The sequence below is a fragment of the Trichomycterus rosablanca genome, chromosome 18 (assembly GCF_030014385.1).
Source record: "Trichomycterus rosablanca isolate fTriRos1 chromosome 18, fTriRos1.hap1, whole genome shotgun sequence".
NCBI classification, from domain to species: Eukaryota; Metazoa; Chordata; class Actinopteri; order Siluriformes; family Trichomycteridae; genus Trichomycterus; species Trichomycterus rosablanca.
In genome coordinates this window covers 8,218,219-8,245,311 of record NC_086005.1, presented here as the reverse complement: position 1 = coordinate 8,245,311, position 27,093 = coordinate 8,218,219, and the positions used below count along the sequence as shown (strand labels likewise).

The 27,093-nt window shown below is 39.6% G+C and overlaps 1 protein-coding gene across 1 annotated transcript in view; it reads right to left on the bottom strand.

Annotated features, from left to right (window-relative positions):
• st8sia4 (ST8 alpha-N-acetyl-neuraminide alpha-2,8-sialyltransferase 4) overlaps positions 1-27,093 on the bottom strand; it is a 53,613-nt gene that overhangs the window by 8,866 nt on the left and 17,654 nt on the right. The window contains exons 2-3 of the mRNA XM_063014718.1: positions 15,090-15,220; positions 892-1,008 (exon numbers count right to left, since the gene is read on the bottom strand). Coding sequence (XP_062870788.1) covers positions 892-1,008; positions 15,090-15,220 — 248 coding nt within the window. The remainder of the gene's footprint in view (positions 1-891; positions 1,009-15,089; positions 15,221-27,093) is intronic.

Genomic DNA, 27,093 nt, shown 5'->3' with positions numbered 1-27,093 from the left:
GTGTGTTGTGCTGGTATGAGTGAATCAGACACAGTAGCGCTGCAGGAGTTTTTAAACACCGTGTCCACTCACTGTCCACTCTATTAGACACTCCTACCTAGTTGGTCCACCTTGTAGATGTAAAGTCAGAGACGATCGCTCATCTATTGCTGCTGTTTGAGTTGGTCATCTTCTAGACCTTCATCAGTGGTCACAGGACGCTGCCCACAGGGCGCTGTTGGCTGAATGTTTTTGGTTGGTGGACTATTCTTAGTCCAGCAGTGACAGTGAGGTGTTTAAAAACTCCATCTGCATTGCTGTGTCTTATCCACTAATACCAGCACAACACACACTAACACACCACCACCATGTCAGTGTCACTGCAGTGCTGAGAATGATCCACCACCTAAATAATACCTGCTCTGTTGTGGTCCTGTGGGGGTCCTGACTACTGAAGAACAGGGTGAAAGCAGACATTGCTCCAGCGGTGCTGTGCAATGGCCAAAACAAGCTGGGATAGGTAAAAAATGAATTTCATTGTACTGTTCGTTTGTGTATGTGTAAATGACAATCAAAGGCATTCTGTTATATACAGCACAGGACGAAAAGTTTGTGCCTTACTGTGTTTTGCCATCGGTCTGGTCAGGCACTTTCACAGACACAACTAGGATGAAAATGTCAGATAGGCAATCACTACCTTGCCGCTGGAAGAGTGACTCGTGTCGTGCAAGCATAATTGGGGCACAGTTGGGGCACCAGAGTACAAGGAAATTGCACTTACTCAAACAGAGACTATCAAAAAGAAATTATTAGAAAATAAGATACATGAACTTGGTTTCAGCAGGACTTGGTTTAAACCCAGATAACACTTTAATGGAAGCTCTCAGAACAAGCAAGATCTCTCCTACTTACCTTATCAGAGCAACTAGGGTAGCATTGACCTTCCATCCTTTATGTGTGGCCTGTAAATACGCTGACAGGTTCTCACTGCCATTGACTATTAGTCTCAAGGTACTCAGCTCACTCTCACTGCCGAAATAAGAAAAGAGGATGTTAGACTGTAATTTTCCACCATATTAATTTCCCCAGAGGACGTAAATCAGGTGTGAAATACACACAAACAGACTTTCATCTAGTTTATCATGTTCCAAAATGACAAATAAGATCAAAATACACAATATTTCTGGTAAGATACTCAACATGGCCAAAAGTATGTAAACACCTAAACATCAATATGTGACTTTTGAGCATCTAACTCCATTAGTAGTCACATTTATCATTACATACAAGGGACTTTCAATCATTAACATTTTTTGACATTTAGCATATGCTTTTATCTAAAGCCACTTACAATTACTATGGAATACAATTTGAGCAAAGGGGGAGCTTGAACCAGCAACCTTCGGATTCTAGACAAGCACCTTAACCACTGAGCTACCCTGGCCCTATTGGGTGTAATCTTGTGAGCCATGGTTTTGGGGATTCACATCCATTCAGATACAAGTCTATTAGTGAAGCCAGGGTGATAGGTAACAAGACCATGGTGATGGGTGGGATTAAAATAAGGGCTCCACATAGGCAAGAGAAATGGTATCGCATGCTGTTAGATTGAAATTTTACTTCATTTAAACAATCTACAGCATGAAACACATTAATTGAGAACATTCGTATTCAGGCAGTTTGTATTCTAGCATCTAGTTAATAAAACTGTGGTAAAAACACAATCTACAATCTTCCAACATACACTCCACCTAATTCAATACATCAAGCCCCTGCCAAACAAAGTTCATGTGTCAATGCAGTTAGTTAGTAACTGAAGAAAGTCATTTATGTGTGATTTTATGCACCTGTTTTGCAATAAGTGTGGCCACAATAGGTCAAACCACTTTAGGAAGGGGTGTACAAATAATTTTGTTTTTCTGTATTTAATACTACAGACTAGAACAGACAAACTGGATGAACACAAACCCATAGACAGCACTGTGTATTGTAAGATAAACCCATTGCATCTCCAGTGGCTCTATTTTTAGTAGACGCTGCTTGAAGAACTGGATTTATTCACCAGATGTGATGTTCGGAATGTTTAATATTTAATCAGAATTCCAAAAAAAAACCAAAAAAAAAAACACCCACACATATTTGGTTGCTGTGAGCTCATCTTACACTGAAAACTGTTCTTGCAAAATCAATGCAATAGATGCCAGGGCCAACTCAGCAACCACATCCTGTTGCAAGTCTTACCTTTAAATAGCTTCAGACATTCTCTTGAAAAGCTCACCTATATGCATACTGAACGTACACATGTTAAATCCAGTGCAAATGATCTACCAATGTTTGGGAACTAAATATACAAAAATACATTGGGGAATTTGGAGACCTAAGTAGAAATACTTAGTAAACATTTTTAAACATCAGTTGTGTTGTGCCCCCTCCCCACTTGGCTTAATCTAATAAATCCAGTTGGAATGTTTATACACAGTCCAGCAGAATGCACCAAAATGTGTGAAGTTGTGTTGGCTATTCATAATGGTATCAGTGACATACTAGGGTATAGACATTCTAGGTGGCTTGCAGCTGCCAAAACTACTTTTAGGTTTAGGTTTTTCTGTAATAATGCAACTTCTTAACTTCATAACTGAAATTATTTCCATGCTGCAACTACAGAATTTACATATGTCATGATTTTTTTCTATTTTATTTATGCATTTTCTCCCATTTTCTCCCAATTTAGTGTAGTCAATTTGTCTTCTGCTGCTGGGGGACCCCTGATTGCAGTCTAGGTGGGTATATTGCTGCTCACGCCTCCTCCAACCAGCTTGCAGCTCTTAGCGGAACCCTTTTTCACCTCTGCACTCTGCACAGGCACCTCTCTATCTGCTTACACAGCGTTTAAAGACCCCACCCACATAGTCCGGTCATCCCGCCCTAGCAGAACGGTGTCTGCTGCAGGCACTGACAATTATGCCTGCTAAATGGCACCCAGCCAACCAGTGGCAACACTGAGTTTCAAACCGAGGAGTTCAGAATCTTGGCGCTGGTGTGCTAGCGGAATATCCCGTTGCGACCATTTGTTATGATTTAAGCAATTATAAATTGAAGTAAATCAGTTAAAATACTGACACAGATGCTGAGGATACTAAGGATGCCACAAAGTGTATTTTTGAGACCTTAGTCACTGTCTAAGTTTGGCACATGTTTCTCTCAGTGCTTTAATGGGTTTTCTCTTGGTACTCTAGTTTGCTCTCACCTTCCATTAAGGAGACTAACTGACCAAAGGTGTGAGTGAATTAATGGACTGGCATCCGTTCAGGCAGTATTCCTTGCCACTATGGTTTCTAAGTGGTTCTGGATCGACAACAACTCTTGGAAATAAAAACCCTTTACAGCCCTACCAAATCATCAGATGTTTACATTCTACTCAGACTAGGCTGAAAATGCTCAGTCAGAAGAAGTACTTGTTTTTTTAACTGTATGTTGTGACCTGAGCCGTACAGAAAATCTAAGCATTAATGTGCCAATAGTGATAATAAAAAGTGATAACAGATCTCAAAAACAAGCACAGACTCTTTCTACAAGAGCAGTTAGCAGTGGTAAGAAAGAGAGCAGATCACTGTGATGCATAACAGGAAATGATCTGTACCTAAACTACCAGACTACAAACTCACAAAGACCATTAGCATATCATTAAACTAAGCAGCTATTTTGATTTGATAAAGACTTCACACCTAAATAAGACATGGGTCCTGTTTCATCTGGTATAAAGTCATCAGAGCAGTCCTTAATAAGACCTTTAAACCAAAAGTCAAGTAATTCTCATGGGAGTGTGATAATGTGGGAATACTTTGCTACTTTAGGTCCAGGGTGAGTTGCTGTAATTGACAAATCTATGAATAAACACTCTGAGAGAATCATGTCTGGTCATTAGTATGTGATATGAAGCTTAATGCATGGTTAAGCAACAAGACAACACTGTGACACAAGAGGAAGTGCACCTATTAATAGACTGAAAAATACTAAATAAAGGTTTTAAGTGGCTCAGTCAAAGTCTTGACTCAAACAGCATTAAGATAGCAAGACAGGACCTTTAATGTAAGGTCACGCTTGTAATAATTAATATGGCTACATTTATTTCCAGAATTCACCCACAGTGATGTGGAAGACTGAAATTGTTGCTGCAAAAGATGTGCAATGTTGTGCCAACAAGTGTTTAGTGAGGTTGTATTTGTCATATATGAATTTGTTTGAAGCACCATAAAAATAGCAACATAAAAACAGCTGCTAAACTTTTTCACACACAGATATGTGGTGTGTTGAATCCACTTAATTTTGTGATAGACAGCTGACATTCCATTCCAAAACCATAGGCATTAATATTTCACCCCCATCTGCAGCAGCCTCCACTCTTTTATGCAATCGTTCTAGAAGATTCTGAAGTGAGTCTAAAAATATTTTGCCCATTCAGTTGAAGAAGTGATTGTAAGGTCAGGTACTAATGTTGGATGAGAAGACCTCTCTCGGAAGGGGATGAAGTCAGGGCTCTGAGAAGGTCACTGAAGTTTCTACACACCAAACTCATCTAACCATTGTTTTCATGAACACCGCTTTGTTCACAAGGCACAACAAGCTGTTGTCGGAAGGTTGGAAATTGGAATGTTAATGATTATTAACCAATAATCCACATCAAGGTCATTTAAAAAGGTAAAAGAAAACCTGTATGAACGTACACTGATCAGCCATAACATTAAAACCACCTCCTTGTTTCTACACTCACTGTCCTTTTTATCAGCTCCACTTACCATATAGAAGCACTTTGTAGTTCTATTACTGACTGTAGTCCATCTGTTTCTCTACATACTTTTTTAACCTGCTTTCACCCTGTTCTTCAATGGTCAGGACCCCCACAGGATCACCACAGAGCAGATATTATTTAGGTGGTGGATCATTCTCAGCACTGCAGTGACACTGACATGGTGGTGGTGTGTTAGTGTGCGTTGTGCTGGTATGAGTTGATCAGACACCGCAGCGCTGCTGGAGTTTTTAAAAACCGTATATGGTAAGTGAAGCCGATAAAATGGACAGTAAGTGTAGAAATGAGGTGGTTTTAATTAGAGATGGAACGATCGATCGGCTATGAATCGGTATCGGCCGATTTTTAATCAAAATATGCTATCGGCGATCGGCCGATGTTTCCTAAAAGTAGCCGATCCGATCGTGTGATATATAAAAGATCACGTTAACAGCTCAGTGGATTGATCCGGACTTTGAGCTACGAAGCACCAACCATCGCATCAAAATTCGTCAACAATCGTACAGAAACCATCGTGAAAGCTCTTCATGACCTAAAATAACATAATTAACGTTGTGCATCATACATACGATGTAATTTTGCTGATTGAAATATTTACTTTAAAAAGATAATTCAACCCGGTCACATCGGAGTCGATTCTATCAGCACGTTATATAAACTCCTGGTTCACTTTGGTAAATCGTAAGCGGTTCTTGCTTGTGATGTAGATGAGAACAGAAAACGTTACAGAGCCAATCAGAGGCAAAAGTTTATTCATTCAGTCATGATCAGGATCATCTGCTGAACTTTTAGGATCATCAGAAAACTTTTAGCTGCCTAGACGGAACGAGTCTGACTCGGTTACAGATCTGTGGTAATAGCAGTTTAATTAAGCTTTTTAATGTAAGAGAGTCAAACAAAATGTTCTGTATTAGTTGGTGTTTATTTAAAACCACGACATTAATTAATAACAGTAAACACGGAGAGATAACTGAGAAGAGAAACTTACGCTTCGCGAAAAATGAATCGACTCGTGAATCACTTTAAGCGATACAGTGAACAGATCATTTCTCTTAAAGGCACAAACACACACGCATACACACACGTGCGCTGCTCCGGTTTATCTTCACTGTAAGGCTCTTTTTAAGGTTTTTTCAGACTGAACTGGATAACATTAAACCTGCGTGTGTGTGTGGTCAGTTAGACTAATGAAATATGTCTCCTGTGGGTAAAAAAAATTATTGTTTGATGTACTTTATTTACTGCTAAATTTGCAACAACCCCCCCCCCCCCCCCAATGGAATCGGCTATCGGCCGATATCCCTGAAAGGAGATCGGAGATCGGAATCGGTGAAACCCCCCCCCCCCCCCCCCCCCCCCCCCCCCCCGATCGGTACATCTCTAGTTTTAATGTTATGGCTGCTCAGTGTATGTGTCCATCATATATTGTGGGGCCAAGCAAAGCTTATAGTACTCAAAACCTTCACATTATATACATGGTGAAATGAAAACTATTTATATTCTATGTACTTATGACACATAAAAAGTCCCAGTCATACAAAAGAAATATACTGTGATATACCGTGAAACCGTCAGAATCTTAAAAATACAGTGATGCAAATTTTTAGTCATACCGCCCAGCCCTACCCCTACATGTAACTGAAGCAGTTGAAGTGGAACCAAGTGTTCAGGAACCTTTAAGCAGCAATTCATGACTTCCTGTTTCATGGGGATATATGTATGAAGTACCAAAGAGGTCAAATTCTTTTAGTCATTCTTTAACAGGGTAAAGACAAGAGACACAGTTCAAATAAGGGAAAGTGTGCTGACCTTCATAAATCAGTACGGCTATTAATTTAAAAAATCCATTCAACTCTAATTGTGACAAATTTGCCTGGATGACCCGAGTCTGTTTTGTCCATTTAGTCTTTAGTTATGAGATGCTTTCATTTAAAGTGACTTACAAGTGTGACTACAATGCAAGTAACTGAGGGTTAAGCGTCTTGTTCCGGGGCCCAACAGTGGAAACTTGGCAGTGGTGGGGCTTGAACCGCCAACCCTCTGTTGCTTTTATTTGTAGTTTCTTCCAAAAAACTAAAGATGAATTAACATAGGATCTTCCATCAGGACAGTGATCCAAAACCTAAATTAATGGCAGTTGTAGTCTAGTAAGGTACTGTATTAGTAAGCAGAATGTCGCTGGTTCAAGCCCTACTACTGCCAGGATGCCACTGTTGGGCCCTTGAGCAAGGCCCTTAACCCTCAATTGCATAGACTGTACACTAAGTCGCTTTGGATAAAAAAAGCATCTGTTAAATGCTAAAAATGTAAATTACTGTAAAGGGGACTGTACATGGCTAGCCATCTTTGCTGGCCACTTGTAATTGGATCACCCAAGACAGAACAAAGCCAGTGCTTTTTCTCTTTTTTTCCCAAATTTCCCCCCAATTTTCTCCTCTAATCTAGTCGTATCCAATTACCCTGATTGCGTTACGCTTCACCTCTACCGATACAACCCTCCACTGCTGACAGAGGAGCTTCACAACTAATACATGCCCTTTCTGACACGTGCGCAGTACTGACTGCATCTTTTCACCTGCACGAGGTGAGTTCATACGCGGATCAGCTTTGTGCACGGAGGGCCACACCCTGATAAGCATTATTCCTCAATCAATTTATCAATCAGCCAGCAGAGGTCGTAATTGCACCAGTTATGAGGAACCCGGTCTGGCTTTTCCCACCCTCTGAACAACAGCCATCCAATGTTCATGTAGGCGCCCAGCCCAGACGGATGGCGGATACGATGTATTCCAAATCCCAGCTCTGGTGTGCTAGCATATATTTCCCCTGCACGACCTGAGTGCCCGCCAGTGCTTTTACTAAATTCTAAAAACCTTCTTGGTATGATCTGAATTTTCACAGCTACATTTATGTACGACGGAAAATTACAGCCTTGTAAAAGTAAATATTTTAGATCTATATATTTAATTACCCAAGACATGCAATGTAAAACTATCATAACCATCTACACAGATAATTCCTTATGCTTCATAAATAAAGGTGCATTGTGGGTGTAAATCTGGTTAAACTGTAAAACAGATGAAAGCTGACATTTGCTAATAGGGTGTTAACTGACTCTTGTTTTGATTATGATGTTTGCAAGAAAATACTAAAAACCGCTGCTTTTGAAGTGTCTGTTGTCTCTGTTTTCCCCAGTACATTTATACACGCTTGTACAAACACATCAAAACCACAACCACAATGTCTCAGCACCTCTGTCTAGCAGTGCAAGACAAACTTCTCTTTTATTTTTCCCTTTTGTTTGTGTGCACATATCCTAGTAAATAGATTTCACTCTCACAAACAAGCCTGTCACTATTATAACACTGTAGCTTACAAAATAATTTAAGATGATCATAATTAATCATTAAATACCACAACAGTGTGTTTCCATATACATATACAGACAGGTGATGGATGAAAAAGGAGAAGAAATCCTAATATATTAGTTTAAAAAGCACCGGTAAAAATATTATATAACATTAAAACCACCTCCTTGTTTCTACACTCACTGTCCATTTTATCAGCTCAGCTTACCATATAGAAGCACTTTTTAGCTCTACAATTACTGACTGTAGTCAATCTGTTTCTCTGCATGCTTTGTTAGCCCCCTTTCATGCTGTTCTTTAATGGTCAGGACCCCCACAGAGCAGGTATTATTTAGGTGGTGAATCAATCTCCACACTGGTGTTAGTATGTGTTGTGCTGGTATGAGTGGATCAGACACAGCAGTGCTGCTGGAGTTTTTAAACACCTCACTGTCACTGCTGGACTGAGAATAATCCATCAACCAAAAACATCTAGCCAACAGCGCCCTGTGGGCAGCATCCTGTGACCACTGATGAAGGTCTAGAAGATGACCAACTCAAACAGCAGCAATAGACACTAACACACCACCACCATGTCAGTGTCACTGCAGTGCTAAGAATGATCCCCACCTAAATAATACCTGCTCTGTGGGGGTCCTGACCATTGAAGAACAGGGTGAAAGCAGGCTAAAAAGTATGCAGAGAAACAGATGGACTACAGTCAGTAATTGTAGAAATACAAAGTGCTTCTATATGGTAAGTGGAGCTGATAAAATGGACAGTGAGTGTAGAAACAAGGAGGTGGTTTTAATGTTATGGCTGATCAGTGTATAATCTGATCTGTCAGTCTTTACCACATTCTCCACATATGGGCAAAAGCATGTGTGTTGTACACCAAGAGAACAGCACAGGCTTAAATGCTTGACTCTTTTAGTTTCGCTGTTAAATTAAATTTTGCTTTAGGTCCACTGGTCCCCTTACAGAAAAGGTCACTGCAAATCCATCCAGGGTCATTTTAAATTCTATTTAGGCTTTTCTTCCTTTCTTCTAATTTATTCTTATCCAATTACCCAGTCATATCTCCTCTACTGCTGCAGACCCAAACCCTGATAAAGAAAGGACACACCTAACACATGCCCCCTCCAAAACATGTACAATAGCCAAGCTCTTCTCTTCACCTGCACAAGACAGGTTCACACAGGCCCCGTCTCTGTGCAGGCCCGTTCTACCAGAAACGTAATTGCAGCAACAGTGTGGAATTGCTTTGGCCTGCCATCCTTCGACATAGCCAATGGGATCTCTTTCATAATGATGACTTTTTTATAGTGCTAAAGGGTCACTGAACAGTTTCACAAGTATGAAGATAATGTATGTCAGCTAAAAGCTTACTAACGTCATCATCATGTGGTTAGTGGTTAAGGTGCTAAACTAGAATACAGAAGGTTAGATTTTTCTGTGTATTTAAAACAATAGAAAAAATGTATGGACAGGCCGTTCAGGTGGCGCAGCGGTAAAAAACACACACTGGAACCAGAGCTGGGATCTCGAATACATCGTATCAGATCTCAGCTCTGCCTGCCGGCTAGGCTGAACAGCCACATGAACAATGATTGGCCTGTATTGGCCAGATATGGGGGGATTAAGCCGGATAGGGTCTCTCTCTCATAACTAGTGCAATTACGACCTCTGCTGGCTGATGGATGGCGCTTGCAGAGTGCTCTGAGGGTGTGTCTCTCCGTACACAGTGCTGAGCTGCACTGCACTCGTCAAAGTGTAGGTGATGAGATGCAGACGGCATGCTGCCCACGTGTCGGAGGGGGCGTGGGTTAGCTTCATTCTCCTCAATCAGAGCAGGGATTGGCATTGGTGGCACTGGTGACGCAATCGGGCATTTGGATGTGCTAAAAAGGGAGAAAAAGGAGTGAAAATGCATAAATAAAATATAAAAAAATTTATGTGATGTTTATGTGCATTATCACACTATTCTTATGACTAATGGTGGCACAGCTGGCATGGTGAGTGCTGCACAGCAACGCACTCGCCTTCGATTCTCAGCTCTGGTTACAGTAACAAGGACTTTGCATGTTCTCGTGGTTTACTTAGAAAATCGTCCATGAATTGGCTGCCCTAAGAGCAGAGGTATGAGTGTGTGAGGCCTGGCTATTGAAGTGCTTTGTGCATTTCCAAGTGTTCCCCCCACACACACACCCACTCTGACCACAATAAAAGGGTTAGTGAAATAAAGAAATGAATAAGTGATGTGCCTCTCCTATAAAACTGACACAAATTCAAGAGTTATGAGGATGATGTAATTTATTACAGATGTGTGCATCAGCCAAAATTCCATATTGTAACAGGCTTACTACGAATCTGGAACACTTTCAAACCATTTCGTGTAAAGGGAGTGCTGTAGGGAGTGCTGTACGGAGTGCTGTACTGAGCGTTTGTCCTGCTCTTTTTTAGCTGAACTCAATAGAGTGAAAACATATTTTGGGCAAGCAGGAACATGAACACATTTCTAGTTCCTGTTCATTCTAGAGTACTGTTTGTCTTTACCGCCCAACTACACATATCTTACACTTTCAAAAGCTATTCAGCATAGCACTATTTTAGATAATGCATTCTCCCATTCTCTATAACCATGTTGACCTTTCAGACCACACAAGTTTGTGAACCTATTTAAAATGCCTGAATTGCTTTTGTTAATTACTACTCAAGGTGATCTACTTATTATCAAATTATAAAATACACTTTCTTTTTGATACTATTCATAGGCGTCCAGGTGGCGCAGCGGGAAATTCCGCTAGCACACCAGCGCCAAGATTCTAAACTCCTCTGTGTTGTCAGCGGTCGGCTGGGCGCCATCTAGCAGGTATAATTGGCAGTGCCTGCAGTGCGGATTGACCGGACTATGTGGGTGGGGTCTTCAAACGCTGTGTAAGGACCCTTACTGGCAGATAGAGGCACCTGTGCAGAGTGCATGGGTGGAAGAGGGTTCTGCTAAGGGTTGCACGCAGGTCGAAGGAGGCGTGAGCAGCAATATACCCACCTCAACTGCAAAAAATCAGGGATCCCCCAGCAGTGGAAGACAAATTGACTACACTAAATTGGGGAGAAAATGCATAAATAAAATATATATAAAAAGTGGTCTAATTACTATCAAATTAATAATAAGATAGACATTCTCTCTTGACACACAACAAGTGCTATTCATGTTTCTTTAAACACACTGATTATACATTCACAGTCCAGGCTGAAGAAAATGCAAATCCTGTCATTTAGTTACAAGTAGAACTTGATAGCGTTTCTTGTAACTGCTGATCAAACTTGCACAGCAGTACAGGAGGAATGTTGGAACCTTTCTGAGTTCAGGCTTTTAACAAAAGCTTAAGATTAAGTTTTGGACCTGGCATACCAAGGATCGCCAACCAAAACTGAACATATGTCAGAGGCGACCCATCTTCTCTTCTTTCCATATTCCTCTGCTGCTCGTACTAGCACCTTGCCTAGACAGTAGACGTTATTGCTGCAGGGTAATGATTATACTTAATCTGAGCTTTTCTTAGCCAGGCACACACATAAATGTCATTTATGCACCTGGCCAGGCGATGAGCTAGCATATCAGATTACTGTAGTTAATTTACTTGTGTTTTTTTGAGAAATTATCTTATTGCGTAAAACACCTATAGGGACAGTGGTGCTTAGTGGTTAAGACCCTAGACCAGTATCAGAAGTTTAACGGTTCATGTCCCACCAAGTTGAACCATAACCCTAAATCCCTTGCATTGTATTCAGTCTCAGTTGTAAGTTGCTTTAAAATAAAAATGTCTCCTAATTGTAGATTAAATGGCTTCACACAATTTGAAATAATTGTTCTCCCTAAATGATCACACGCTTTTGGCCTAGAGAGCCAGTAAAGCAGACCTAAACCATGATGCATGCTTTATTTTGTTTTGGAGTGCAGGGACTTTTGCCTAACATTAATATGTTGTCTGTTTCTGTCAACAACGTTCCACTTTTCCATCAATCCACAGACTGAGAAACTCAGTGTAGTATCCCAGTGGCCAATTTGTAATGTGAAACTTTTTTTTTTTCACATGAACAGATGCAAAACTGTTACTGTTACTCATGGGTTATTCGAACAGAAGCAACTGTGTCTGTGTTACTGGGGATTGTTTTAGAAATAGAGGTTTTAGAAATGCTTTCGTAGTCTTTCCCAGCTTCAAGCATCTTGACAGTTACTTTCTAAAGACCTTGCTGTGCCATTTTTTGGTCAATGTAATCTTTATAATACACACATCCAACATTATCTTATTAATTCAAACACCTGACTCCTGGTGAGGTTGTTCAATTCTGAACTAGAAATCAATGTGTACAATAAAGATATGTAAAGTACAGTTGTATTATTAACTAGGGCAGCTACACCGATCAGCCATAACATTAAAACCACCTCCTTGTTTCTACACTCACTGTCCATTTTATCAGCTCCACTTACCATATAGAAGCACTTTGTAGTTCTACAATTACTGACTCTAGTCTATCTATTTCTTTATATACATTTTTAGCCTGCTTTCACCCTGTTCTTCAATGGTCAGGACTCTCCCAGGACCACCACAGAGCAGGTACTATCTGGGTGGTGGATCATTCTCAGCACTGCAGTGACACTGACATGGTGGTGGTGTGTTAGTGTGTGTTGTGCTTGTTTGAGTGGATAAGACACAGCAATGCTGATGGAGTTTTAAACACCTTACTGTCTTTGCTGAACAGGGTGAAAGCAGGCTAAAAATGTATGTAGAGAAACAGACGGACTACAGTCAGTAATTGTAGAACTACTGAGTGCTTCTATATGGTAAGTGAAGCTGATAAAATGGACAGTGTGTGTAAAAACCAAGAGGTGGTTTTAATGTTATGGCTGATCGGTGTATGTCTGTCTATAATTATGACTTAGATGAGCACATTTAGATCAGAGCACATTTTATTAGTAATCTACTAAAATTCAGGTCATTTTAAAGAACGACTTCTAAATTTAAACAGAGGTTAAATATATCCTGAAGGAGGAACAGAGGAAACTGAACTGGCCCAATTTAGAGGGTCTGGTGTATTGTCTTGCAGGTCTGGTCTACAATCAATAAAACTGCCAGAAAATGTTCTTAACAGGGATGCTACAGAACAAGCATGTCCAGTTTTTTTTAAAGAACCTACTGAAGAACTGAAGGAATTACTTACACCATGAATGTTTACATGATGTTGCTGGATGCATTTTGTTTCTGACACCACTGACAAATCTTAAAGAAACATACATAAAAAGGTTGTTTAGAACACCATCAATGATTTTTCTGTGGTTTCACCCTAAATAAGCCTTTGTATTTTTATTTTCTTGACTAAGCTTTAAGTGATACAAATTTTCTAGCTGTAATTAGAAGCTGAGCTACTCAAAAATACTCGCATATATTTTAGACGTTTTAGAAAAACAACTCCTGAATTTATTTTGTCTTGCTCTGTTTGGTACCTTTATACTTTTTTATAGCAGTTGAGGTTTTTTATTTGCTATTATAGTATCTAAACACGATAGCTGCTTATCATGAAAGTCTAGCAAATGTATACATTTAGTAATGCCTCAGGAGTTAAGGTTGACTATCTGTAGACTATCAATCTACAGATCTATGGTTTAAGCCGTAACACTACCAAACTTCAATCATTAGGCCCTTGAGCAAAATCCTAGGGTCTCTATTATTAGTTGCTTGGATTGTATAAATGCAGCAATTAAAAGATTGGAGTATAGGGGCATTGGGGACATCAATCGCCACTCACCCCCAAGGTAAAAAAAAAAGCTTTAAAATTGTCCATCTATCCATCAAATTATCCATTTAACCCTTTAAAACCCCTTTTCAGGTTAGTTTTGGTTTTGTAAATAAATTGATTTTATTGCTGTGAAAAGCCAGTTCATATGTAAGAGACACTAAACCCTAAAATTGACATTTGCTTATATGAAATAGTATTTGTCCTTTAGTGTTTAAGTGTTATTGTATTTATAAATACTGTTACGGCTGAATTATCTTTTTTTAGCCAGGGTCCTTCCTGTGTGAAGTTTGCATGATGTCCCTGCGTCTGTGTGGGTTTTTTGGTTTCCCTGCAGTCAGAAAACATGCAGGTGGGCTAATTGTAGCTACTAAAATTGCAGTGTGTGTGTGTCTGCCTTGTGATGGACTGGCAACCTGACCGGAGTGTTTCCTGCCTCTCGCCCAATGAATCTGACCCACCATGACCCTGACCAGGATAAAGCGGTGGTAAAACATACAATAAATGAATGATGAAGTTTATATTATAAATTGGTAATGGAGCTTAAAAAGACTGCCAGCTTAGTTTACTTGTACAATTATTAGAATGTTATTCCCTTTATTGACTTTACAACCAACTGGCCTCTTTTGTTGGCTCTTTATGTAGGGGTTAGATATGGAAAGCTGTCTTTAAATGGTTTTAATCATATGTATCTGTGTATTTGAAAAACAAAACTAAACTTTATAATAATAATAATTATAGGCATAATAATAATAACAATAACAATATGTTCAGTATTGTATTATATTGTATTATGAAGAAGGTGTGCTGCATTTTTGACTATAAAACTAAACAAACCAAATGAACCCTAAAAGTGCATGAAAAAGATCTCATGAATAAAACCTGGTTTAAAATAAACCTAACAAAGACTAATGAAATCTGAGAGCGAACAAAGGGAAATGATGCCTGGTCCTATCCCATCTGCACCACTGGGAATACTGGGAGATCCAAATGTAACCATGTTTACAGCTACATAACTTCAAAGCTCCAGATGGAAACGTGTGTAGGTGTTTGGATCAGTGTTTTATAACACAAACACACATGTATGACTTGAGAAACACAGTGTAGCCATGTCTACCGGCTGGATGAATAGCAGCAGGACCTTGTGTCGCGCCTACCTTGTGAGTTGCGCTTCTCGATGCTCGACACTTCTTGCGATGTCCTTCGTCAAGTACAAGATTAAAAGCAGACCAATGGTGCAGATTGTCCAGCGTTTCCGCGTGAGTCGTATTTCGCATATAGATCCCATCTGCAAGCTTTAAACCAGCCACTCGGTTCAGTCTGTCAGTGACCGGCTGCTTCTCTTTCTACAGCTCGCACACACACATTCTCACAAATGCACAACTTACTCAGCAGCTGCGGCTCCACGAGAGCCTCTTTTGTGATTGAAGGTCAAACTAGCCAATCAGCTCTCAATATGCAAATTAGTTTCAATCGCGCAACCAATGATTGTAGGCAGAGGGCGTGTCTGTTTGCTTCTGAAGTTGGAGATCAGTAACAGAGAAGAGCGGTCAGGGTAAATGAGAAATCGATACCTAGTTCCTTGTCGCTTAGTCTAACACTGTCTGTCAACTAACACTGTCTAACACTGTCTGTCAACTAACACTGTCTAACACTGTCTAACACTGTCTGTCAACTAACACTGTCTAACACTGTCTGTCAACTAACACTGTCTGTCAACTAACACTGTCTAACACTGTCTGTCAACTAACACTGTCTAACAGTCTGTCAACTAACACTGTCTAACACTGTCTGTCAACTAACACTGTCTAACACTGTCTGTCAACTAACACTGTCTGTCAACTAACACTGTCTAACACTCTGTCAACTAACACTAACACTGTCTGTCAACTAACACTGTCTATCATCTAACACTGTCTGTCAACTAACACTGTCTATCATCTAACACTGTCTGTCAACTAACACTGTCTGTCAGCTAACACTGTCTATCAACTAACACTGTCTGTCAACTAACACTGTCTGTCAGCTAACACTGTCTATCATCTAACACTGTCTATCAACTAACACTGTATATCATCTAACACTGCCTATCATCTAACACTGTCTGTCATCTAACACTATCATCTAACACTGTCTATCTAACACTGTCTATCAACTAACACTGTATATCATCTAACACTGCCTATCATCTAACACTGTCTGTCATCTAACACTATCATCTAACACTGCCTATCATCTAACACTGTCTGTCATCTAATACTGTCTATCATCTAACACTGTCTATCAACTAACACTGTCCATCATCTAACACTGTCTATCATCTAACACTGTCTATCAACTAACACTGTATATCATCTAACACTGCCTATCATCTAACACTGTCTGTCAACTAACACTGTCTATCATCTAACACTGTCTGTCAACTAACACTGTATATCATCTAACACTGCCTATCATCTAACACTGTCAACTAACACTGTCTGTCATCTAACACTGTCTGTCATCTAATACTGTCTATCATCTAACACTGTCTATCAACTAACACTGTCCATCATCTAACACTGTCTATCATCTAACACTGTCTATCAACTAACACTGTATATCATCTAACACTGCCTATCATCTAACACTGTCTGTCAACTAACACTGTCTATCATCTAACACTGTCTGTCAACTAACACTGTATATCATCTAACACTGCCTATCATCTAACACTGTCAACTAACACTGTCTGTCATCTAACACTGTCTGTCAACTAACACTGTCTATCATCTAACACTGTCTGTCAACTAACACTGTCTGTCAACTAACACTGTCCATCATCTAACACTGTCTGTCATCTAACACTGTCTGTCATCTAACACTGTCTGTCAACTAACACTGTCCATCATCTAACACTGTCTATCAACTAACACTGTATATCATCTAACACTGCCTATCATCTAACACTGTCTGTCATCTAACACTATCATCTAACACTGTCTATCATCTAACACTGTCTATCATCTAACACTGTCTATCAACTAACACTGTATATCATCTAACACTGCCTATCATCTAACGCTGTCTGTCATCTAATACTGTCTATCATCTAACACTGTCTATCAACTAACACTGTCTGCCTATCATCTAACACTGTCTGTCAACTAACACTGTCTATCATCTAACACTGTCTGTCAACTAACATTGTATATCATCTAACACTGCCTATCATCTAACACTGTCAACTAACACTGTATCATCTAACACTGTCTGTCAACTAACACTGTCCATCATCTAACACTGTCTGTCATCTAACACTGTGTCAACTAACACTGTCCATCATCTAACACTTTCTATCATCTAACACTGTCTATCAACTAACACTGTATATCATCTAACACTGTATATATATCAACTAACACTGTCTATCATCTAACACTGTCTATCATCTAACATTGTCTGTCATCTAACACTGTCTGTCAACTAACACTGTCATCTAACACTGTCTATCATCTAACACTGTCTATCATTTAACATTGTCTATCAACTAACACTGTATATCATTTAACACTGTCTGTCATCTAACACTATCATCTAACACTGCCTATCATCTAACACTGTCTGTCATCTAATACTGTCTATCATCTAACACTGTCTATCAACTAACACTGTCTGCCTATCATCTAACACTGTCTGTCAACTAACACTGTCTATCATCTAACACTGTCTGTCAACTAACACTGTCTATCATTTAACATTGTCTATCAACTAACACTGTATATCATTTAACACTGTCTATCATCTAACTATCAGCTTTCTTTTCTAGTCAGATTATTAATTAATTACACAATCAATTCTAGAGATTCAATTTTAAAACCATGTAAAATGTCCTTGATATACACTGCCTGGCCAAAAAAAAAGGTCACACTAATATTTTGTTGGACCGCCTTTAGCTTTGATTACGGCACGCATTCGCTGTGGCATCGTTTCCACAAGCTTCTGCAATGTCACAACATTTATTTCTGTCCAGAGTTGCATTCATTTTTCCCCAAGATCTTGTATTGATGATGGGAGATTTGGACCACTGCGCAAAGTCTTCTCCAGCACATCCCAAAGATTCTCAATGGGGTTCAGGTCTGGACTCTGTGGTGGCCAATCCATGTGTGAAAATGATGTCTCATGCTCCCTGAACCACTCTTTCACAATTTGAGCCCGATGAATCCTGGCATTGTCATCTTGGAATATGCCTGTGCCATCAGGGAAGAAAAAATCCATTGATGGAATAACCTGGTGGTTCAGTATATTCAGGTAGTCAGCTGACCTCATTCTTTGGGCACATAACATTGCTGAACCTAGACCTGACCAACTGCAGCAACCGCAGATCATAGCACTGCCCCCACAGGCTTGTACGGTAGGCACAGGGCATGATGGGTGCATCACTTCAGCCGTCTCTCTTCTTACCCTGATGTGCCCATCACTCTAGAACACTTCTTCCATTGCTCCAGAGTCCAATCTTTATGCTCCCTCAAATTGAAGCTGTTTTTGCCGGTTAGCCTCACTGACAAGTGGTTTTCTTAAGGCTACACAGCTGTTTAGTCCCAATCCTTTGAGTTCCGTTCACATTGTGCGTGTGGAAATGCTCTTACTCTCACTATTAAACATCTCCCTGAGTTCTACTGGAGTTTTTCTACCATTTGATTTCACCAAACGTTTAAGTGATCACCGATCACGATCATTGAAGATTCTTTTCTGACCACATTCCTTCCTCGAAGATGATGTTTCCCCACTGTCCTTCCACTTTTTAATAATGCGTTGGACAGTTCTTAACCCGATTTTAGTAGTTTCAGCTTCTCCTTACATGTTTTCTCTGCTTTATTCATGCCAATAATTTGACCCTTCTGAAACAGATTAACATCTTTTCCACGACCACAGGTTGTTTAACAAATGAGAAGCTACTCACTGCATCAGTTAGGGTTAAATAACTTGTTGCCAGCTGAAACATAATCACCCATGCAGTAATTATCCAATGGGAGGCTCTTACCTATTTGCTTAGTTAAATCCAGGTGGTGACCTTTTTTTTGGCCAGGCAGTGTATAATTCCCTATCAATCAATACATTACTTGTCTGTTTTACCACCAGTTTAGATGTGTCAGTCATATTTATCATATCATTTATTGTATACAGGGTCACGGTGGGTACAATCCACCAAGGGAAAGGTAGGAAACACCCCAGGCTGTTTGCCAGTCCATCATAGAGCAAACACACACACACAGATTCATACCTAGGGCAATTTTAGTTTTTTTGTGCAGAGACTGGAGAACCTGTATGACAGACAGCTATCTCTGCAGCCCTAACCGCAGAAAGCCACATGTGTGGACACCTAGCCAGTTAATAGAAGAAATTCAAATTGGTCAGCTCAAGACCTCAGCAGATCTAGTGCATTAGACTGCTGTGTCGCCCCAGTTTTGGACATTTTGGACAAATATTGTTGTTGCATTAACTGTCCAAAAATGGTCAACAGTGATAAATAAGAATTTAGCACATTTAAGCAAGGACCACAGCTTAGCGAAGATGCGTCTCTCAAAATTGATTTGACCAATTTAGAGCTTTCAATGAAGTGGTAATTGCTATTATGTTTTCAGAGAAAACACAAAAGCTGACATAAATTGAATGGCTGTATAAAGAGCTCAGTACGTGCTGACCTAGGAGCCATACACTACTGACATCAAAACTTCCACAGAAAACAGCAGTTAAGGCAGCAGGAGAGAAATTTATTCAATAAGACTGTAAGAGGTAATTGGGTCGGGAGCGATTACCCGTAACACTGGGTGCAAAATGAGAATAAGCACTACTAGTCAGTGCACTCTTCCATCACAGGGTATTAAATACAATTTAATATCTTCAGTAACCACTTTAATACTGATCAGGGTCACAGTGGGATCAGCGCTGCTCAGGAATACTAGATGCAGAGCAGAAATACACCACAGACAGGCTGCCAATCCACTACAGACTACCTGAAGGTGGGGTTTTAATCCAGGTTTACAGGACCCTGTGCATTACTGGGCTGCCCATCTGATAGAACTGAAAATTGATCATTACAGATTTGAAAAATCATGGATCACTTTACTAGGTACCTATGTGGTATGTCCATTGGTTACTTTACAGACTACACCTTCCATACAGTTGAACTATGTGGGTATACAATAACAATATCTGTAGCACATTTGTTACTCTATAGACTTTGTTAAGTATACCACTGTTTAATCACAGGACACTATAAGCTTTATATTTTTTGAGAACTATTCCTTTCCAATCATTGGCATAAAAAAATCCAAACAACATTCCTGCACCTGGTTCACTTATGCAAGTATAACACACTCCCCCATGTCACAACCAAGTTAGTGTCACCACAGTGCTAAGAATGATACACAACCCACATATGGTTAGTTGGGGTTCTATATGGGTATCTTTCAATTGATGACAAACAGTACACAGCAACAGATAGGCTACTGAAATGATTAATAAATATACGTATCATATAGGTGTCATTTAAGTGTTTAGTGAATGTATAAACAAATGGCACTTCCATTCACAGTCTGTAAAGAGTTCATTCCATGTTCATGTGACTTTCCTCCAAGTACTCTGATTTTTTACCACCCCAAAAACATGCAGAAGATTAATTGACTGCTTGAAAATGCCCATTGATAAAAGTGAGCAAATGTGTTAGTATATGCTGCCATTTGAATGACTGGTGCCATGTCCAGAGTGTATTGTTGCCTTGAGTCCAGAGTGTCAGATGACATTAATACCACCCTGCCAATGACATATAAGATAGTTAGTGAAATTGAATTAATTAATGAATTTTAATAGTTTCATTATCAGTAATTATAAAGGTATAGTCATTTTTACAGTATATAGTTCTCTGGGTAAGTTGTAAATATACAACTGCTTTTGGAAAGCGGACAAAGGATAAGCGGCTGTCTGGCAGGAGCTCCACAAAATGAATGAATCATCACATAGCGAGGAAAGCCGAAATGTCTTTGTGTTCAGTGGGCACCAAAATTTCATTGACTAAATCCATTAAAGAGGATGGACAACAAGGTGGCTTCGGAGCACAGATCAGAGATAAGAGACTGCAGAGGAAAGGTTCAAGCACAGGAAGACCTTTAGCTCAGAGCAAAAAAAAAAGGATGCAATAGAATGAGCCTTGACACAGGCCGGTCAGCTTGAAAAAACACCCTGGCAGTAGGTGGAAGGAAAACCACAGGGGACATCTTATAAATGTTGCAGATCAATAGCATCAATAGCAGAGTGAAGTTAGTTCAAGTTAATGGGCCTACACAGGAACTTACAGGAGGTAATTAACCGTGAATACGACTGATGGGGTAAGATCTAACGATTTGTCGTTATTAATTTTGAGAGGTCAAGTGCAAAATCCATGTGGTATCGAGTTTTCTATTACTCTTCCTTGTTTCTTAATGAATCAGTGATCCGTTAATAATGTGACTGAACATTCAGCAGTCAGGCACAAGGGATACAAATGTTAGATTACTGCCAGAGCAAGAAAGTAAAGATCTGGGCACCTTGTCAGTTGGTAATGTCTGTGAGGTGTTTGACGTTGTTTGAGGGGGTATTTGCCAGGCCTAGTCAATCTTGCCTGGTGACTTTGAGATAATTAAAGGTGGTTTGTTAAATGGAATTGGTCCAAATGTAAATGCAGTACTACAAAAGTAAATTATTTTTTATCTCAACACTGTAATTGGCAACAGATTCTTTGTTGTAGGGTAGCAATGTTATTAAATTGTGATGTGGATTTTTGGTGCTCAGGTGACTCAGAGGTTTATTATGCTAGCCGACATATGTTTGTATTCATATATTTGTATTTGTATATACTGTATATGACCATATATATTGGTGCAGCAGTCCATTACACAAGCCCATCACCACAGAGATTCAAACCTGGTGCTATCTGCTGGCCAGGTATCTACAGAGACCTGATTTGCTATGTCTAGGAGGGGACGGGGTGTTCCCAAAGCCTTGTAATAAATTGGCGCCCTGTCCAGTGTATTACAGTCTTGGGCCTAGTGTTTCCATGCATATAAATATACAGTATATCTTCTTATACTTATTTTTAAGTACAAAAGACATTATGTGTGTAGATATACATTATATAAATCTACACAGGTCGAATACCTGTTTTTCTCACTATTAATGTACTGTTTGGTGGTCCACATACTTTTGGCTACATATTGTATGTTTGACTATAGTAATTGCAAAACTTACCACAGTACGAATGTACCACAGTAACCTGAGCTTTGATTTGCATGAAACGGTTTTTATTTGCACCTTAAACATGCAACATTTTCACAAGGGAAGTAATAGCCTTATATTAAAGCTCCACACTTCCTCATTCAGTCATGTAGAAAAGAAACTCATCATCAACATTTATGCTTATTTGTCTTTTTCTGCACCACAGTTTATTTAAAATGTACTTAATATTTCCCTGTGTTTGTCCTTTTGATGTACCTCTTTAATGTACCTAGACCTACAGTACTTTCCCTGTCCGTTTCCACCAACGTCTGTCCTTCTGTCTACCTTAATGTCTGTCTGCTGTCTGTTTCCTGTCTCTCTTCCTCAGTGAGGGAACTACAGGGTCAGACAGGTACTTACTTCTGTATCTCCCTATTCTTTTAAGATTTAGCTGATATACACTATATCACTACACATATGTGGATGACCAAGTACATCTTCAGTGGGTGGAAACAACGTTTCCATAATATCTTTTAAAGTTACTTTTAAAATATACATTGTTTTTTGCAGGAGTGTGGTTCAGTATTGACCCATTCAATTTAACAAACTGCCTTTAGGTCATCATGATTTTGTTCTGTCAGTCCTGGATTCTGTAAAGTTGCTTTGAGACAGTGTCTAGACGTGACTTGATGGTCCCTCTAAAAGACTCACAATTTAAGCAAGCAACAAACAGTCCTGACTTATTTTGACTGTATGTTTTTGTATTTTTGTATTTTTATTATCTTCCAGATTTTGTCATGGCCAGTAAACTTAAATGATCTTTGCTAATGTCCTAATACATAATTCTATCAATGTCTTATCTTGCAGATAAGAGCAATTACTTGAGAAGATGGTTGGAAGTACCACCAGGACTACCTGACATCAGCCTTACAGCAAGGAAACACCTGCCATTCAAGTCAGAAGAGTTGAAAACATTGTATTTGGGAAGATCAAAAGCTATCAAGGTCAGAGAAGTGGTCCATGTTAGATGCTATAGATAGAGCCAAGAGTCATCTAGGGCACCAGGAAATTATAGTGGCGGTGTGCCAGACTTGGATGGGAATAGGGTGGTCTCAGGAAATCAGATGGAGTAGAGCCAGGCCCCAAAATAGAAGGTTCAGCAAGAGATTAGAGAAGAGGAGGAGAAAGGAAGGATTGTAAGGGCAGTGAAAATGGGGATGCAGGGTGTCTGGACAAAGTGGGATGGTGTTAGAGCCTGGCAGATTATGTGTGACAGTTTGTGGAGCAATAAGCCATTTAGAATTCAGTTTTTGCTAAATAAAAGTGAGTGACTTTCCCCCTAGCCAAGATTACTTGAAGATATGGGGACAGAAAGAGGATAACAAGTGTGTATGAAGATAGGGTCCCTATACAGCGCATGCTCTCGGGATGTTTAAATGCTTCTACGGTATATAGGAGAGAAAAGGGTGGCATGACAGAGTGTTAAAGGTGTTAGCAAGTGCACTAAAGGAAAAAAGCAAAAACACATGAAAGTAGGGACATCGAACATAAGGTTTTGGCATAGAGATTAAGCTACCCGGCAAAGTCACATAAAGTCAAAAACTAACAGGAATTTTGGGTTCCAAAAAGCTGGAACATGGTGGCAACCTTGAAAAAGTAAGTAGTGTTCCTAGAACAAATCATAGCCACAAACCTAATGACATGATATTCAGTGAACAGATAAACTGAATCAACTAATAAAATTGGCAGAATTGACCATGTCTTGGGAAACAAGGGTAGAAAAGGCTAATTGTATTAAAAGGTTGAAGCTCCAGCCCCTCTAAGAGCAGTGTAAGGCAAAAGATGGAGAAGCTAGTGCTTCCCAATGAAGGATGACGGCAGGTAATTTGTAGCAGAATCTCTGTGCAAAAAAGAGATAATAAAGGAGGAGACTGAAGCAACTGCAACGTCTTCATGCTGGCTCTGGATGAGAAGAATCAATAGAGGATGGAAAACACAGCAGTGGCATTGATCTGACAACCACACCTTCAGTGAATGTCTCCTACTTTTGTGCAATTAAATTAAAAACAAAGATTAGAGCATTATGTAAGGTAAAGTAACATGTCATTTAAAAGGTGCACTAGAGTACTACCATAAAATTCACAAAGACAGAGGGTAACTAAGGGTGAAGCTTGAATCCAGGTCCCCAGAACCCGGGAGCTGTGTGAGCGGCTTGCCACATTACCACCCAAGTAAATTATATCTCAAATAATATAAAGTGGTTGCTCAATGATTAAGGTACTGGATTAGTTATCAGACCTTTGCCAGCTTAAGCCCAAACGCCAATAACCTGCCACTGTTGGGCTCCTAAGCAAGGCCCTTAATTGCTCAAATTGTATTAGGTCATAATTGTAAGTCACTTTGCGTTAAAGGAGCCTAAGGAGCTAAATGCTGCAAATATAAATGTAAAAAGTATGAGTATAAGTGCTCACAAACCCTTTATGAGTGCTCACAAACCCTTTCCAGACTTGATTGTAAATAAATAATTAATGTTAAATAAAGACATGAAAAAGGCTGCTCAGGTGGTGCAGTGGTAAAATACGCTAGCACACCAGAGCTGGGATTTCGAATACATCACATCGAATCTCAGGTCTGACATCCGGCTGGGCTGGGAAGCTGCATGAACAATGATTGCCTGTTGTTCATCCAGGGAAGGGAGCCAGATAGGGACCTCATAACTGATGCAATTATGACCTCTGCTGGCTGATTGCTGGTGTCTGCATAGAGAGAGAAATTTCAGGAAATTCAGGAAGTTGATCAGGGTGTGGCTCTCCGTACACAAGGCTGCTCGGCATATGAACTCGCCTTGTGCAGGTGAAAAGATGCAGTCGGCTACTGCTCATGTGTCGGAGGGGGCATGTGTCAGTTCGCTCTCCTCAATCGGGGCAGGGGTCAGCACCAGTAGAGAGGAAGCATAACGCAATTGGGTACAAATTGGATGTGCTAAAAATTGGGAGAAAAAGAGGAAAAATGCATAAAAAAATTATTATTTATTTTTTATTAGTACATTGTGTTTGTCTGTTATTAAAGTCTGAATGAATAGCAGCCCACCATTTGTATGCATTAAATCAGGAATATAAATATAAATAAACTGAATTTCTCATTTCAATCAATCTTACTACTTTGGTATTTGTTGGTGTATGTTGCTGGTGGTCCTGGTTAATAAATGTAAAAATGAATTCATTTCAGGCCAGTTCCATTTACATAATCCTTGACTGATTGGTGGTGACAGAGCAATCAGACTGGGCAAGTTCTGAGCTTCACCAGACGATGAGAATGTCCATCATACCTCTTACACTGCCTGTCCATGTTCTGTGGGTTTGAAATATGTTCTTATCAACAAGTAGCTGCTGTTTGTCTTTTCCTGTGATGGGATAAATTATAAGCCTTTGACAGGTGATGCATTCCATAAATTATTCCGTTCAGCGCCTGAAGGTTTGGTGTCTTTTTTTAGATTCATCCATGCAGCATGTCCTCCCAGAAACTGAATTTTAAATTCCGTCCTCAGACACTTCATTATTGTCATGCAGCAGATGATGCGATCCCATTAGTCTGCCAAAACATGCCAGAGACAAATGTTCATTTCCCATACAAATATTGGAGTGTAAATTTGAGCAATGTGTCCAGGGCATATGAGATCGGGTGTTCCCACAAGCACTAGCACAGCTGTGCTTTTCACTATGCTTGGTTAACACTGAGAAATTGGGTAAGTGTGTGTGCATATGTGGATGCTTTACAAAACCTTTGTGATCGATTGTTGCTGCAGAGTAAACTCCGAGCGTCTCTCTTCAGATCACATGATTGACAAGCAGTAATGAAAACACAGAGCTATTGAAAACCTAAGTTGAAAACACTCTTCAAACACACTGAGCTGAGAGAGGAAGATGATAGAAGGTAAAAAAAAATACCCATTTCCCTCTGGAAAAACGGACTGATACTTCTCTACCTAAAAATACTGACCAAAGAGAACACAGCACATGGCAGTGTCTTAGTAACTGATGAGGGAAATTGTAGTGTTTGGGTAGCACTTAATGAGGCTTTATATAGTGTGAAACTGAAAGTCATGAAAAAATCCGTAAGAAAAGAAAAGTCGTGGGTAGAACTGCTCATTAAGTGACCATAACAGCAAAGCAAAACCTACACATGACAGCAAAGGACATTCCATATCTGAAAAAGTTGGGACATTTTGTAAAATGCAATACAAACAAGAATATGTAATTATATGTACAGTGGGGTCAAAAAGTATTTAGTCAGCCACTGATTGTGCAAGTTCTCCTACTTAGAAAGATGAGAGAGGTCTGTAATTTTCATCATAGGTACACTTCAACTATGAGAGACAAAATTAGAAAAAAAAAATCCAGGAAATCACATTGTACGATTTTTAAAGAATTTATTTGTAAAAAGCTCCGTAAAAAGGTCTCCAGACCTCAACCCCATAGAAAATTTGTGGAGGGAGTTGAAAGTCTGTGTTGCCCAGCGACAGCCCCAAAACATCACAGGAGATCTGCATGGAGGAATGGGCCAAAATACCAGCTACAGTGTGTGCAAACCTGGTGAAGACTTACAGGAAACGTTTGACCTCTGTCATTGCCAGCAAAGGTTATGTTACAAAGTATTGAGTTGAACTTTTGTTATTGACCAAATACTTATTTTCCACCATAATTTACAAATAAATTCTTTAAAAATCCTACAATGTGATTTCCTGGATTTTTTCTCTCTCATTTTGTCTCTCATAGTTGAAGTGTACCTATGATGAAAGTAGGAGAACTTGCACAATCAGTGGCTGACTAAATACTTTATGGCCCCACTGTATATGTAATTATATTAATTTTTATTTTATTTTTTTAATTTTTGTTTATGCATTTCTCCCCTTTTTCTCCTGACTTTTAG